Source organism: Aristolochia californica, unplaced genomic scaffold (assembly GCF_029961685.1).
Source record: "Aristolochia californica isolate CCGP_79_NKW_82.1479 unplaced genomic scaffold, dmAriCali1.0.hap1 SCAF_7, whole genome shotgun sequence".
Taxonomy (NCBI): Eukaryota; Viridiplantae; Streptophyta; class Magnoliopsida; order Piperales; family Aristolochiaceae; genus Aristolochia; species Aristolochia californica.
In genome coordinates this window covers 39,504,755-39,518,624 of record NW_027182268.1, presented here as the reverse complement: position 1 = coordinate 39,518,624, position 13,870 = coordinate 39,504,755, and the positions used below count along the sequence as shown (strand labels likewise).

At 32.2% G+C, this 13,870-nt stretch overlaps 2 protein-coding genes across 3 annotated transcripts; both read right to left on the bottom strand.

Annotated features, from left to right (window-relative positions):
• Nucleotides 1–149: 149 nt before the first annotated feature.
• On the bottom strand, nt 150–3,794 carry LOC137936011 (heterogeneous nuclear ribonucleoprotein 1). Its single transcript, XM_068780498.1, has 6 exons — nt 3,643–3,794; nt 3,482–3,522; nt 2,304–2,467; nt 1,525–1,624; nt 1,257–1,426; nt 150–1,017 (listed from the first exon to the last, which is right to left on the bottom strand). The coding sequence occupies exons 1-6, from the start codon at nt 3,693–3,695 to the stop codon at nt 514–516; spliced, it is 1,032 nt and encodes a 343-aa protein (XP_068636599.1). The 5' UTR covers nt 3,696–3,794; the 3' UTR covers nt 150–513.
• Nucleotides 3,795–6,752: 2,958 nt separating this feature from the next.
• On the bottom strand, nt 6,753–10,681 carry LOC137937755 (GBF-interacting protein 1-like). Of its 2 annotated transcripts, none has more exons than XR_011109648.1 (4): nt 10,354–10,681; nt 9,424–9,467; nt 7,502–7,591; nt 6,753–7,405 (listed from the first exon to the last, which is right to left on the bottom strand). XR_011109648.1 is itself a non-coding variant. In XM_068782911.1 (4 exons), the coding sequence occupies exons 1-3, from the start codon at nt 10,511–10,513 to the stop codon at nt 7,535–7,537; spliced, it is 285 nt and encodes a 94-aa protein (XP_068639012.1). In that variant the 5' UTR covers nt 10,514–10,681; the 3' UTR covers nt 6,753–7,405; nt 7,502–7,534. The 2 variants fall into 2 exon arrangements, 1 of the variants encoding a protein (XP_068639012.1); XM_068782911.1 differs by having other exon boundaries at nt 7,502–7,615.
• Nucleotides 10,682–13,870: the final 3,189 nt, after the last annotated feature.

Here is a 13,870-nt window from a genome sequence, read left to right as displayed (position 1 = left end):
GACATTGTTAAAGGATATTTGTCAAACTTCAAGCCTAACAGAGGTTAAATCAGCTATAATTTTGGAAGTATGGCTCTCACTTTTGAGCAAAATAAGAACAGATTTAACACTTACTCAAAACATCTAAACGAGGCATAGCAATCCAAAGAGGAGAAAAAGTATATCTAAATCATACTAAAATAAAATATGATCTACAACAAGATACTTATAATCTACAAATCAGCTAAATCCAAATGGTATTCTACAGACTAATCATCATTATAAAGACAACAGTAACAAAGTCTAATTTAGGTTTGCTAGACATACTATTGCAAAACATCTAACCTCCAATCAATCTACCATACAACAGCACCCATTTGCAGTAGACCTGATAATGCTAGCTGATGTAGCATCCCCCCATGAAACTAGAGCAAAAGGTATGAGATCTCCTAAAGGAGAGTTTAATCCTGTGCAACTATAGCCTTTTTCTACCTTGAATAGGGACCACACCAACCACTTCAACTAAGACTTTCTCTATCTTGCATATGGATGATATCGGCCACTGCCACTATAGCTTCCCCTACTTCCAAACAACCCACCTGCACCATAACTTGGTCCAGGGCCTGAATCATAACTACCTGCATAACTGCCATACCCCTCCCCACCACGACCATAGCCACCTAAAGGGCCTCCACTATAACCACCACCATATCCTCCAGCATATGATCCAATGCGACTAGAGTAACCAAAGGAAGATTCACCTCGGTAACTCCCTATGCTGCTGCCACCAAATCCTCCATAGGCACTATCAAATTCACTCGCTGTTCCACCATACCCACCAAAACCTCCAAGCCTAGAACCAAGACCTCCAGTGGTCCTATAGGAAGCAGGGCCAAGTCCACTGCCACCATAACCACTATAAGAGTCTCCAAATCCACCAAGACCATCACTGAAAGGACGGCCCCTAGCTTCACTACCAAAGAATGGTGCAGGTGGGGGATTTGAGGCTTTCTTGGGTTCAGCCTTCTTGATCTCCACCTACAACAAAGAAAGAAGATTAACCTACGTTCTTTGATCCATAAACTAACTGGAACACCGTCCTCCCAGGATTATCTAATCTGTTAGAGCCTCGGACATTGAAGTGAAGAAAACAGTAAAACTGGCCAAAAATAAAAAGAATAGCTGAAACAATCTAGGTTAGAGTATATAATGTGCGATCAAGCACAGATATCAGTCAGTAAGCTCCTGATATCTGTAAATATTTTTCTTGAACTTACCTTAGCACCTGCAAAATCAATCATATTTCCCTTGGCCAACATTTCATCTACTACTTGTTCAGTATCAAATATAATAAAGCCAAAGCCTCGAGATCGATTTGTGGAATGATCACGAATAATCTGGTGATCCACAACCTTCCCATACTTGGTGAAGAAGTTCTTGAACTCATCTATGTGTTAGGAAATAAAAAAAATTAAAAAAAGAAGTTTAGTATCAAGAAAAACAAGACAGCAGAAATAATCCAAAATCAATAAAGAAAATAAGTACCTTCAGTGATAGTTGCGGGTATGCCACCAACAAATACTTTTTTTGTCTTGAAGTCTTTTGACTGTGCAGACCCTTTAGGAATAGTTCTTTTTATTTCAACCTGTTAACAACATAAATAGTTCAAGCACGGTTAAATTTTCATCTAAAGTTCACTGCAATATATATGAATGTGAAATGAAGTTATTCTCACATCAAAAATATCACATTGCTGCACAATCTCAGGTCATAGACTTGCAATATCAGAAAGCCATTAAAGGGGAGGAGAATTTCAATTCTAGATGTCAGAACTCAAAAGCTAAACAGATGAAGATATTCTGCTACTGCCCAAGTGCGAATGTGCGCGTGCACACACACACACACAACACCAAGAAAGCCCACAACAAAGAAAAAGGAGAAAGAAGATGCCACTGCATGCATTAACTCTGGTTAGAAATATTATACAACCACATCACCAGGGTCTGTGTGAATCCTAGGTCCAGTTAAACCTTTTAACCTGCTATTAGAGAATCTTATCAGAAGTACATTTTAATACATCAGATACTCTTTTTTCCGGTGGTTACATTGCAGCAGCACAGACAAACAGGCAAGCTATTTTATAACTCACACCTCATAAAATTTCATGCACTGCACAATCTGATCTCAACTATTAACAATAGATATTACCCTTTGTTCTGTCATTTCAGAATGAATAATGAACAAAAGTGCCGAGCCAAAACCAAGTAAATAAAAAACATATTTTTCAGTTAAAAGGAAAAGGTCATAGCCCATATGATACTTACTTGCTTTCCATTAATAACATGGTTTTCCTCAATAACCTTATCCACGACAGCAGGATCAGCATATGTGATGAATCCAAAGCCCCGTGGGTATCCCGTAGATCGGTCTTTCATTATAACAGAATCGACTATCTCTCCATATTTCTCAAAATGCTTCGTAAATGTAGCTAACATTAAAAAAAAAAAATGAAAAATGAAAAACAATCAATATCAATCATAACAAGAACGTTTTAAAGAACACCAAAATCAAACTAAAACTGATAAAGGTTCAACCTGAAGACATGTTAGACACAAATTACGTATCCCCTACGTACTTCAGGGTTTTACATGACCACTTTAATTTTGCATGACCCACATGGAAATAAGCACCATCTGGAAAGCACGGTGCAACCCATTCACCCCAATGCAAATAATTAACCTGCATAAGTTTGAGCATTTTTGTTTTTTTGAATGATGAACCCCATAACCTGTTGAGATTATCCACCCATGTGGCCTTTGAGCCAATGGCCTAATCCACAAGTTTGACTACTCATGAATAAAACGCTAACCATGTCAAAACGCAGTTTCATGGACAATTTATTTCTCTTCGGAGATCCACTAAATAGGTACAGGAAACCAAATATGCCAACCCACAAATAATAATAATAATAATAAATTGTACCAACCATCACAACAAGTTAAGACAACGAGAGCAAATAATAAAAGTACTTGCATAGCATCTCTCTCTCTACAAGTCCATAGCAGCAAGAGACATAAATCCAAAATAATTTACTTAAAGAGGGCATAAACAAAACTAGCAATGCAATGAGTTCATCAGACAACTTCAAAAACAATGGATGACATCTGGTATGTGCAATTACTCGAAGAACACCGCAGCTGATAGATTTAAAAGCCAATATCGTGATCATGGCAGAGAACAGTCAAAGCAGAACAGAAATAATAACCAAAAAAACGTATCACAAATTAAAGATAATAAATCTTTTTTCTTTTTTTAGAGAACTACTAATCGCAAAAGACGAACTCGGCCGATTAAACAGTTTTATTTATACAAAACAGAAAAGCGCAAATAATCAGCGTACAACACTCCAGATTTCAACACAATTTTAAGAAAGATCGAAACAAATTATAAAGATCCAAATACCCATCTTAGGAGGAATTAAAAGCATATGTGATTCACATACCGATACTCGTGTCTTTGGGAAGCCCTCCAATGAAAATCTTCCTGCAAACCACACACAAGAAAAATCACCCATTAGAACACACTGAGAAGCTGTTCAACCTGACGAAGTATGTGCGCAATAGTGAGAAGCTACTCTGTCAGAAATAGAGACGGATAACAAACCCTGGGCTCGCTCCATCCCTGAAATCATTATCGGGCTTTGATTTCGACCCCATAGGCTCGAATAACGGAACAGAGAGAACAAGAGCGAGGCTAGGGTTTCGCCGCCGAAGGTAGCAGAGACCGCTTGATAGAAACCAAAGAGGGGGAAGTCCCGTGTCCCTGTCCCTATATAAAGTAAACATATAAAGCAAGGATGTCGTATCAATTGTCCGCCACATGAACCTTTTTATGTGTCCGACGTCGGGCCCCGAATGACGGTTAGGTGTTAGTATGTATTAGTGTAGATAAGACAAATTTCAGTGTGAGTGTCCCAAATAAACAGTACCATATAAACAAAGAGAAAGAGTAATTTTTTTTTATAATATATTTAAATAAAATATATACTTAAATAAAGAATTAACTAAAATAAAAAAATATTTAATTATTATAATTTATTATAAATTAATACAATAATTACAAGTGACTAGAATATTTTTAAAAAAATAATAAAAAATAAAAAATAACATAAGATAATATAATAAATAAATAAATTATTTTGTAACAACATAAGATATATTTTAACATTAAAACTCACTAATTTAATAGAGTAATAAAAAATACATAATAAATAAATAAATATATTAATTTATGTTATTAAATAAATATATCAATTTATCAATAACATAATATATATTTTTACGTATTATTAATTAATAATATATTGACACAAAATGTAAAAACATTGGTTTAATTAATTATAGCAATGGGATAATTAAACCAATTAATGATTATAGTTTATTATAAATTAATATACTAATTACGTGTGACTATAATAAATTATTAAAAAAATAAGTGAAAAATAACATAAGCGAATATAATAAATAAATAGATTATTTTTTAATAAAATAAGATATATATTAACATTAAAACTCACTAATTTAATACAGTAATAAATATATATAATAAATATATATATATATATTATTTTATAAATAACATAATATATTTTTTCACATATTATTAATTAATAATATATTAACACAAAATGAAAAACCATTGTTTTCATTAATTATAGCAATTGGATAATTAAACCAATTAATTATTACAGATTATTAAATTTTAATATACTAATTACGTGTGACTAGAATAAATTTTAAAATTTGAAAAAAAATAAACAATAAAAAAAGCAAATATAATTAACAAATAAATTATTTAATTGAACTGAATAAATAAAAACTATTATTTTATTTATAACATACTGAATTGTTTACGTAATTAATAATATATTTTTATAAAATAAAAAATGATTAGTTTAAATAACTCTTAATAACATATATATATATATATATGATTAAAACTTTTAAAAAAATGCTTCAAAATGAACCGAGTTACTCGTAATAGTCCATAATTTACAACATAAAAGCAAACGTTTATGCCTTGAAATATAACAATGAGTTCGTGTATTTAAAATCATCCACTTACTATTTTAGTACATACGAATGACAATATACATGTTCACAATCAATAAAGCATTAGCATCATTTAAAAAAAAATACAATAAAATACAACCATCAATAATCACTCCATATGCTAGTTGTTATGGCATCTCGAAATTATGCAGTTTTAGTGAATTCTAATGCACACCGCTTCCGCATGATTGTTGATAGGTTGTTTTCATCCCCAAAATCATCGCTATCTTCATCCTCATTTACACCAGCTAATTGGACCTCATCACCTCCTCTACCAAACTCATCATCTGAATTATCATCTTCCAATTCAAACATATCATTGTAATCCTCTTTATGTATATAATTGTGTAATATGTAACAAATTATTACAATTTTCATCTGGATCTTATAAGAAAACGAAAGAGCATCTTTCAACATTTGAAATCGAGATTTTAAAGTACAAAAAATTCATTCAATAGTATTTCTCAAAGATGAGTGCCTTCGGTTGAATAACTCTTTATCATTTCTAGGAAAGTTGTCTCCAAATTCTTGTAGATGATAACGAGTTCCTCGATATGGAGCCAAATATCCTGGCATATTTGCATAACCAAACATCGACTAGATAATATTTACTTATAGTACAAAATATATTCCACCTAAGATAATTGAAGATAAAATATAAAAAAATTCTATATAAAAATATATTATTTACCTTCAGGTACAAAGATTTTGATCTTGGCAAGTCAATGCGTCATTCAGTATACAGGAATCAACTGTTGATCCCTCCCATCCAACAAATACATAAGTGAATTGTATCTCAAATATACATGTTGCCATCACATTTTGTAGGAGAACACTTTTTGTTCCAGAACCTTTATTGTTCTTCAAATGAGATGTTTGCTTTTATATGAGTTTCATCAATAGTCCCAATACAATCCTAATTATATAATCTCAATTAATACAAAGTAACTTTAAATATTAATCTAAAATTGTTCATTAAAGGTCAAGTGATATTACCTTTTAAAATACGGATAAAACATTAGATTGCTTAAAACTTTCGAGTGAGTGCGTTTTAAAGGCCGTTTGATATAATCAGACTGCAGTTTGATAATAACATTCAATACCTTATTGAAATACCTACTTATGGTCCTGTTTGACTATCAAACATCTCTGGTGTGACACTATACGATTGTTGTTGACCAACAATTAGGAAAAAATATGCAAGTTGTTATTCCACTTAGATGGTCTTCTTGGGTGATAAAAATATTTTACTATAAAGTATCTCTACCAATTTATGAAACACAATTTGATTCATCCTATAAACTTTTCAAAATTTAACAGGTAATTTCGCTAATGCCTTCTACATATAAATCGGACCACCAATCCCACGAAGACGTAGTACACGTCTATTCCTATGACTGAGATAATATCTTCCCATTATTCATGTGAATGTTATCATTCTTATAATCCTTTTTTTGTCTTTCTTAATATCCATGGAAACTTACAAATACAATCACCACAACCACAATGATGACTATAAAAATAATTCATGTTTTTTTGCTAAATGTCATAAACAAAAAATCATACCCTTATCTTCACTCACACCTTTATACAACCATATCTAATCACACATCCACAATATTCATCCACACAATAAGAACACAACAATCGTGAAAACCCAAATCTTTATCCATAGTGACATTCATAATCTATCAATGATAAGTCTCATAATGTAATAATTTAAAACATAATTAAAATTCAAAACAATCGTCCCAAAGTAGATAGTGTACTTAAAACTCATTACAACATTTCACTTGAACAATATTTAAGCCACTGGAGTCGCTCTTCCATTGTCATATTCGTAAACATGTTTCTCTTAATTTCCGTATCAAACCATTCAGGAGCGCAAAACATCCACTGTACCAACAGGTTCGGGATTTCTGATAGGGCTTCAATCCATTTTTGTTCGTCGACTTTATTATAGCATCACGCAATACCATAACAATTTCTTTCATTGTATCAAGGAACATTAAACTATCATCAGTAGACATTTCCGGTCTCTTTCTACGACGACTTGAAATTGACGGGTTAGCACTTGGAGACTAATCAGGTGCCAACTCATTTTCTATAAATAATGGTGATGGAGTATCTCTACCTAAATCGACGTCCTCGAGCATGTCCAAGCGTGAATTTTCTTCCTCATGTTGGACATCATTGCACACGTCTACGCTAGTTTGACTTACTGACCCCATGGCTATTGAGTTTCCCACTACCAAAGCCAATTTGTCATAAAGGGGGCAGCCTTGTTGTCTATACTTTTCAACATCTTTATGCTTCTACAAGAATAAAACATCATTTAGACGGCTTTGAATAAAGTTCTAGTAATGCGGAAAACATACAAAATGTTTTACAGTACATCATAATTTACTAACCTTGATGTAACTCTCTCTGAAACCCCTACCCCTTCACCCCTGTGTTTTTGGTCTCCACCTAGATTCAGTAGCCTCCCTGTTGGTCACGTTCTGATGGGAAAAGTTGCTCACATTCTTTAGAAAAAAAAAGCAGGAATAAAAAGTAAAATGACAGTTAAAACCATAGAGAATCATAAAAGACCACATAGGCAAAAAAAAAATCATGATTAGATGAAGATCGTGAATAAATGCTTCTGCTAGTAGCAATTGAGCACCTGACTCAATGACCACATCTGGTGTCAGAAATATCATTATGTTCATGTCACATGGATCGGCAGGTGTCTATTGATGTAACCAACATCAAAATGCAGGAAGGTAGGGGAAGAGTAGAAAGAGAAAAAAAATTATCGTATCCGTGCTATTTTATGTATCAGTAATGACTATCATATGGACAAACAACAAAAGAAAATTCATTATATCATCAGTCTAGTAGCTTCATATATGATTTCTCAAAAAATGCAAGGTATTTCTAGGCATTTTTGGTGTTTAATACCCCATGCTTAATAAATTTCTATTTGTCTAAACCCATCTACAAAGCTACATGACACTGACAACCATTCTAACATGAGGTTAGAAACATACAATTCCTATACGAAATTAATCTGTTTTTTATGATGAATATCACTATAAGACATGTGATCAATGTAATAACATATGAAACTATTATTCTCTTTACTGTCTCCACAAGAAGCTAAGCATCGTTAACATGAAATATATAGCATATTAGACAGAAGAGCCTCGGACAAAATCATATAGTGTTGTAGACAGATTAAAAATAACAGTGGTGTGCTGAAAAAGAAAAGCAGTAAATTTGAGATGAAGACCACCCAAAAATCTTTAAATAATTACTCTTATACTGCATTGACCCTGTCAAAAATGTCATCAAATCCCAAAACATGACATGCCCTTTAGAAGGTCCAGTTTCTTATTATAACTTTTCATAAGCATTGCCAAGGTCATAGAAACATGACACATGAAAGTACATTACATTTTTTTTAAAAACAATCAAAACAATACAATGTCAAACTTCTAAAAACTAAAAACGATTTTCAAAGAGCTCAAAAAAAATAAAAAATGTATGATCAAGTATCTCCTTGCTATGCAAATTACTATTCTATTCTTCACCTAATTCATTTTATCTACACTCACACAAGAGCAAAACCAGAGAAGTATGACCAGATCCCTAATTACCCTCATTAAATTACTTTCAACAAAGGCCAGAAAATAATTCTTCATCACCAAAGTGCACCAAGAAGTCCACAATGTGTCTTAAAAACAGCATAAGCTTGTTCCATTCCATCCACCAAAGTTCAATTCAACTAGAACTTTATCAAGCAAAGCAAGCCACTGAGCCTCTTAAACTAGTTCAATTCAACTAGAACTGTATAAAGCACCACTTACACTAGTTAAAAAATGCCACTAAAGCACCTGCTTTTGATAGAATGAAGAACCCCATGAGCCTAATAAAGGAAACATGTTTTGCAAATAAGTAATTTCTTTTAGTCAACTGGTGGAAGAAAGTAAATAATGAAACTCATACCAATAGGCACAATAGACAGCTTGACACTGCTTTAGATTTATTTCACACAAGGAATGAACAATGCTTTGCCAATTATTTTCTCTTTTGACAGCGTCCAGAGCTTCAATTTCAGCTTCAAAGACCCACAAAATAATGGAAGATCTCTCAACTTCTCTCACATAAAAGCTCCATTTACTTTCCCTAAGGGAGTGATATATACAGTGACTACTCTGGTAAGATAATATAAAACTACATAGTTCTTCAACAATAAAGAGAGAGAGAGAGAAGTAAAGATGGAAGCTAAAAACGGGCATATATGATCATGTCATGACTAAACAGATGAAGGAAATGCTAGAAGATTCACCTCTTCCTTCCTGTCACGCTTCCTTTTGACCTCATGAAAGGTATCTGCAAGAACATACACTTGTTATCGTTTTCATACATTATAAAAGTAGTGAAACATTTAGGTACTACTGCTATGACTAGAGAATGTTTTCCTAATCTGCAACAAAATAATCAAGGAGAAGCAAACGCAATAGGACATTTTGAACAACTACCAGCAAAACCCATCAGCAGTAGCATGTCAGTTGGTGGGTCCCAAAGTATAATACTTACTAAGAGCTAACACAAACAGTCCAACAAAACCATATCTTTTTCGGAGTCACACGCTTAAGCAACATTGGATATTTCAAGTTTGTATTAAGCAGTTCCGACGTGAAAATAAAAGTGACAAAGTTCACCCATTGAGAACGAGAACGAGATCCAAATCTGTATGTCGCTGATTCTATCTGAGCTACTGACCACGACATGACCAGTTAAAGAAAGACGAAAGCAAAAACTTGAGCGACTGAATGATCTAATTTGATGCAGTTCATACTTCACTTAGGAGATGACCTACTACCGGAATCGATGAAAAATTACATGTGAGCGCGAAATAGCTGGACCAACAAGAGCCCATGCGGTCGCCCATGATGACCTCATCTACAGTTAAAGCATAAAAACCCGACTTCATTACTAGAGACCACACCCTGGAAAACGGAGTAAATAAGGCCACAAGCACATTCTGCGAAAACTACCAAATCGGTTCACGATTTACCACGTGGAAATCATATTTCACCATGGACCACCAATGAACCCGTTCCTCTAAAAGTAAGAAACGAATACTTGAAAGTGAGGTAGCCTAAACCCTAACCGATCTCAAAGCGGATTACAAAAATCAAGCAAACGAAGCTGGAGACAATGATAAAAAAACCCCGAAGGAAGGAAGAAAAAACAGGTGAATCGAAAAGAGCACCTTGCAGTAGGAGCTTCTGAGCGGTTTCGTTGGGATCCATAGAACACTCTTTAAGCATTGCGTATACCACCTCGTCGCTGTGGTTTCCCGCGATCTCTTTGATGTTTTGGATCGTCTTCTGGACATTCTTGGGGATTGGAACCCTGGGACCACCGCTCATGTTTGGAGAGAGGGGAGATACAGCGACTAAGCGAGCGAGCTAGGGAGAAGAGAGCGAGGGGAGATTCGGGAGTTACTTGGAACAGGCTTTTTCCGAGAGAAGAAAGAGAGGAACAGAGGGCCGGCACGATGGTACGTGTCCACCCGATGCTGTAAAGTGGGAGCCGGATAAAACTGTCTACCCGACTGACGGAATAATGTGAAGCCAAAACCTTTTACTTGTCGGACCGGGCGGAGGTAGCGGTGGGGGTTAGTCAACAAAACGGATGAAATTCATCGCCGCATTCGTGTTAAGGGGTCATTCACAACGAACTTGAATTAAAGTAAATAATTTAAAATTTGACTAAAATGAATTGATTCAACTTTAACTTATATTGGGGTGTTAGTGTAGACGAGTTCAAGTGGTTAGAAAATAGATTTCAGTGTTAGTGCCCCCAAATGAAAAGTATGATATAAAAAAAATAATGAATAACTTTTTATAATATACTTAAATAGAACATATACCTAAACATATAATTAACCAAAATAAACATGGTTACTACACTTATAAGTGATTTAACGTGTAGTATTAGAAAATATTAATCTCCTAATTGATAAAAAAATATTATATTACTTAATAATTATAGTTTATTATGAATTAAAACAATATATAATTTTACATAATATTAATTAATATTTATCAATAACATAATATATATTTTACATATTATTAATTAATAATATATTCACACAAAATTAAAAACTAATGGTTTAATTAATTGGATAATTAAACCAATTAATTATTTTTACGTATTAATAATTAATAAAAATATTAACACAAAATGTAAGACCATTTGTTTAATTAATTATAGCAATTGGTTAATAAATCAATTAATGATTACAAATTATTATAAATTGATATACTAATTACGTGTGACTATAATAAATTTTAAACATGTGAAAAAAGTATAAAATAACAAAAACGAATATATTTAACGAATATAATTAATGTAAATTATTTTTAACAACGAGTTTGTGCGATTAACATCATCAACTTACTAGTTTAGTACATACGAACGACAACATACATGTTTAAAAGCAATAAAGTATAACCACTAATAATCACTCCACATACTAGTCGTTATGGCATCTCGAAATTGTGCAGCTCTAGAGGATTCTAATGCACGACGCTTCCGCATGGTTGTTGATAGGTTGCCTTCATCTCTAAGATCATCGCTATTTTCATTAGAATTTTCACCGGCTAATCGAACCTCATCACCTCCTCCACCAACCTCATCATTCGAATCATCATCGTCCAATTCAAATATATCATTTTAATCCTCTTTACGTATATAATTGTGTAATGCAACAAGTTATTACAATTTTCATCTGGATCTTTTAAGAAAACGGATGAGCGACTTTCAACATTTGGAATCGAGCTTTTAAAACACCAAAATTTCGTTCAATAATATTCCTCAAAGATGAGTACCTTCGGTTAAATAGCTCTTTATCATTTATTTTTCTAAAAAAAAAGAAAAAAAAAGCGAGATGAGTTAAGATTTTTTTTTATATTTTGTATACATTTATACAAATTTTACTACATTATGGTTATGTATAATTTGGTAATTTGGTGATAGGGTATAAATAAATTTACTATTTCCTGTTTTATTAATAAATAATAAATGTAATTTGGTAAGGTCACTCGAATAGTGGACAAGATTACCTAGGGGTGGCATCGAGTCGAGCCGAGCCCGAACCTGTTTATGTTCGAGTCGAGCTTCGAGCCGAGCCAAGCCTCGAGCCCAAAATTGTTATCGAGCTCGAGCCCAACGAGTTCGAGCCAAGCTCGAGCCTCAACATACATTTAAAACTTTTCAAAAAATATATATCAAATAAAATATATATAAAATTATGTATACATTTTACATAAAATTGGGCATGAACTCTATATAAAATTGGGCATAACCTATATATATAATATGTATATAAGATTGGGCATAACCTCTACTTAAAATTGAGGCATAACCTCTACTTAAAATTGAGCATAATCTATATATATAATACTTGTATAAAATTGGACATGACCTCTACTTAAAATTGGGCATAATCAATATACATAATACCTGCATAAACACTCCATAAACACTCCATATAATTGTCTATATATTCCATAAACATTCCATGAAATTGTTTATACACTCCATAAAATAGTTTAAACACTTCATACACTGCATAACATTATCAATAAACTCCATACAATAATCAAACACAATAAAATTAAATAAAATATCACTATCAATTTACAATCACCCAAATAAAAACTATAAATCCTTTAAATAAAATCCTATTACTATTAGAGATTTACTAGAAAATTACAAGAAATATTTTAAATTTTTCTTAGGAAAGTTAAATGGACCTCTTATTGCCTTTTATAAGGAAATAAATAAAAATTAATAATTAATCTAATATATTATTATACTTATCGATAAATTAGTAATCACATAAAATGTCAAACACAAATTTGTTATGAAAAGTGCCTCATGCTCAAAGTATTATATCATCAACTATCAAATACTTATTCAAAAAAATTCTATATGGTTTTCTAACCAATTTTGGCAAGAAAATCTTACTTAAAAAATTATATGATTTTTTAAAAATAATTTATAATTAGAAAAATATTTTGAAAAGACACGAGGCACTAGTGGTCCCTATATTTCTACTAAAAATATTTTTTCAACATTTATTGAAAAAACCACTAATAATCTCTAGAAACGTATTTCTACTAAAATATCTTTTCAATTTCTTTAAGAGCCATGAGGAATGGACAAATATTTTTTTCCCTTGTTTATGATCTCGCATGTAGGGGTGGCTTTGAATAAATTATATATAAAATTATGCATACATTTTAAAAAAATATAATGATAGGGGAGGTTCAGGATTGAATTTCAATAATTGATTAAAATGCACCAATATTAATCTTTTTTACTCCAATTGTTGTCTAACTTGTTTTGTAATTTTTTAATCTGGCCATAATTTATTATGATCTCCTTAGTGCCCCTAGATGAAAATTTATATTATAGGAAAAACCAAAAATATTTTTCCTATGATACAAATTCCCAAAAAAACCTTTAAATAAAATCTTATTACTATTAGTGACTTATTAGAAAATAAAAAAAAATATTTTAAATTTTTCTTAGGAAAGTTAAATGGACCTTTTATTGTCTCTTCTAGGGAAATAAATAAAAATTAATAATCAATCTAATATATTATTATACTTATTGATAAATTTGTAATTAAATAAAATATCAAACTCAAAATTGCAATAAAAATTGCTTCATGATAAAATTATTATAGCATCAACTGTTAAATACTTATTAAA

Bases quoted from the DNA above. Each gene is read 5' to 3' on its own strand.
- LOC137937755 (XM_068782911.1), bottom strand. From the start codon at position 10,513: ATGAGCGGTGGTCCCAGGGTTCCAATCCCCAAGAATGTCCAGAAGACG. The intron at 9,468-10,353 runs GTGCTCTTTTCG...ATGTTCTTGCAG, and splicing joins TCAGAAGCTCCTACTGCAAG to ATACCTTTCATGAGGTCAAA. The intron at 7,616-9,423 runs GTGAATCTTCTA...TTTTTTCTAAAG, and splicing joins AGCGTGACAGGAAGGAAGAG to AATGTGAGCAACTTTTCCCA.
- LOC137936011 (XM_068780498.1), bottom strand. From the start codon at position 3,695: ATGGGGTCGAAATCAAAGCCCGATAATGATTTCAGGGATGGAGCGAGC. The intron at 3,523-3,642 runs GTTTGTTATCCG...TGTGGTTTGCAG, and splicing joins AGGGATGGAGCGAGCCCAGG to GAAGATTTTCATTGGAGGGC. The intron at 1,427-1,524 runs GTACTTATTTTC...CCTAACACATAG, and splicing joins ACCCGCAACTATCACTGAAG to ATGAGTTCAAGAACTTCTTC.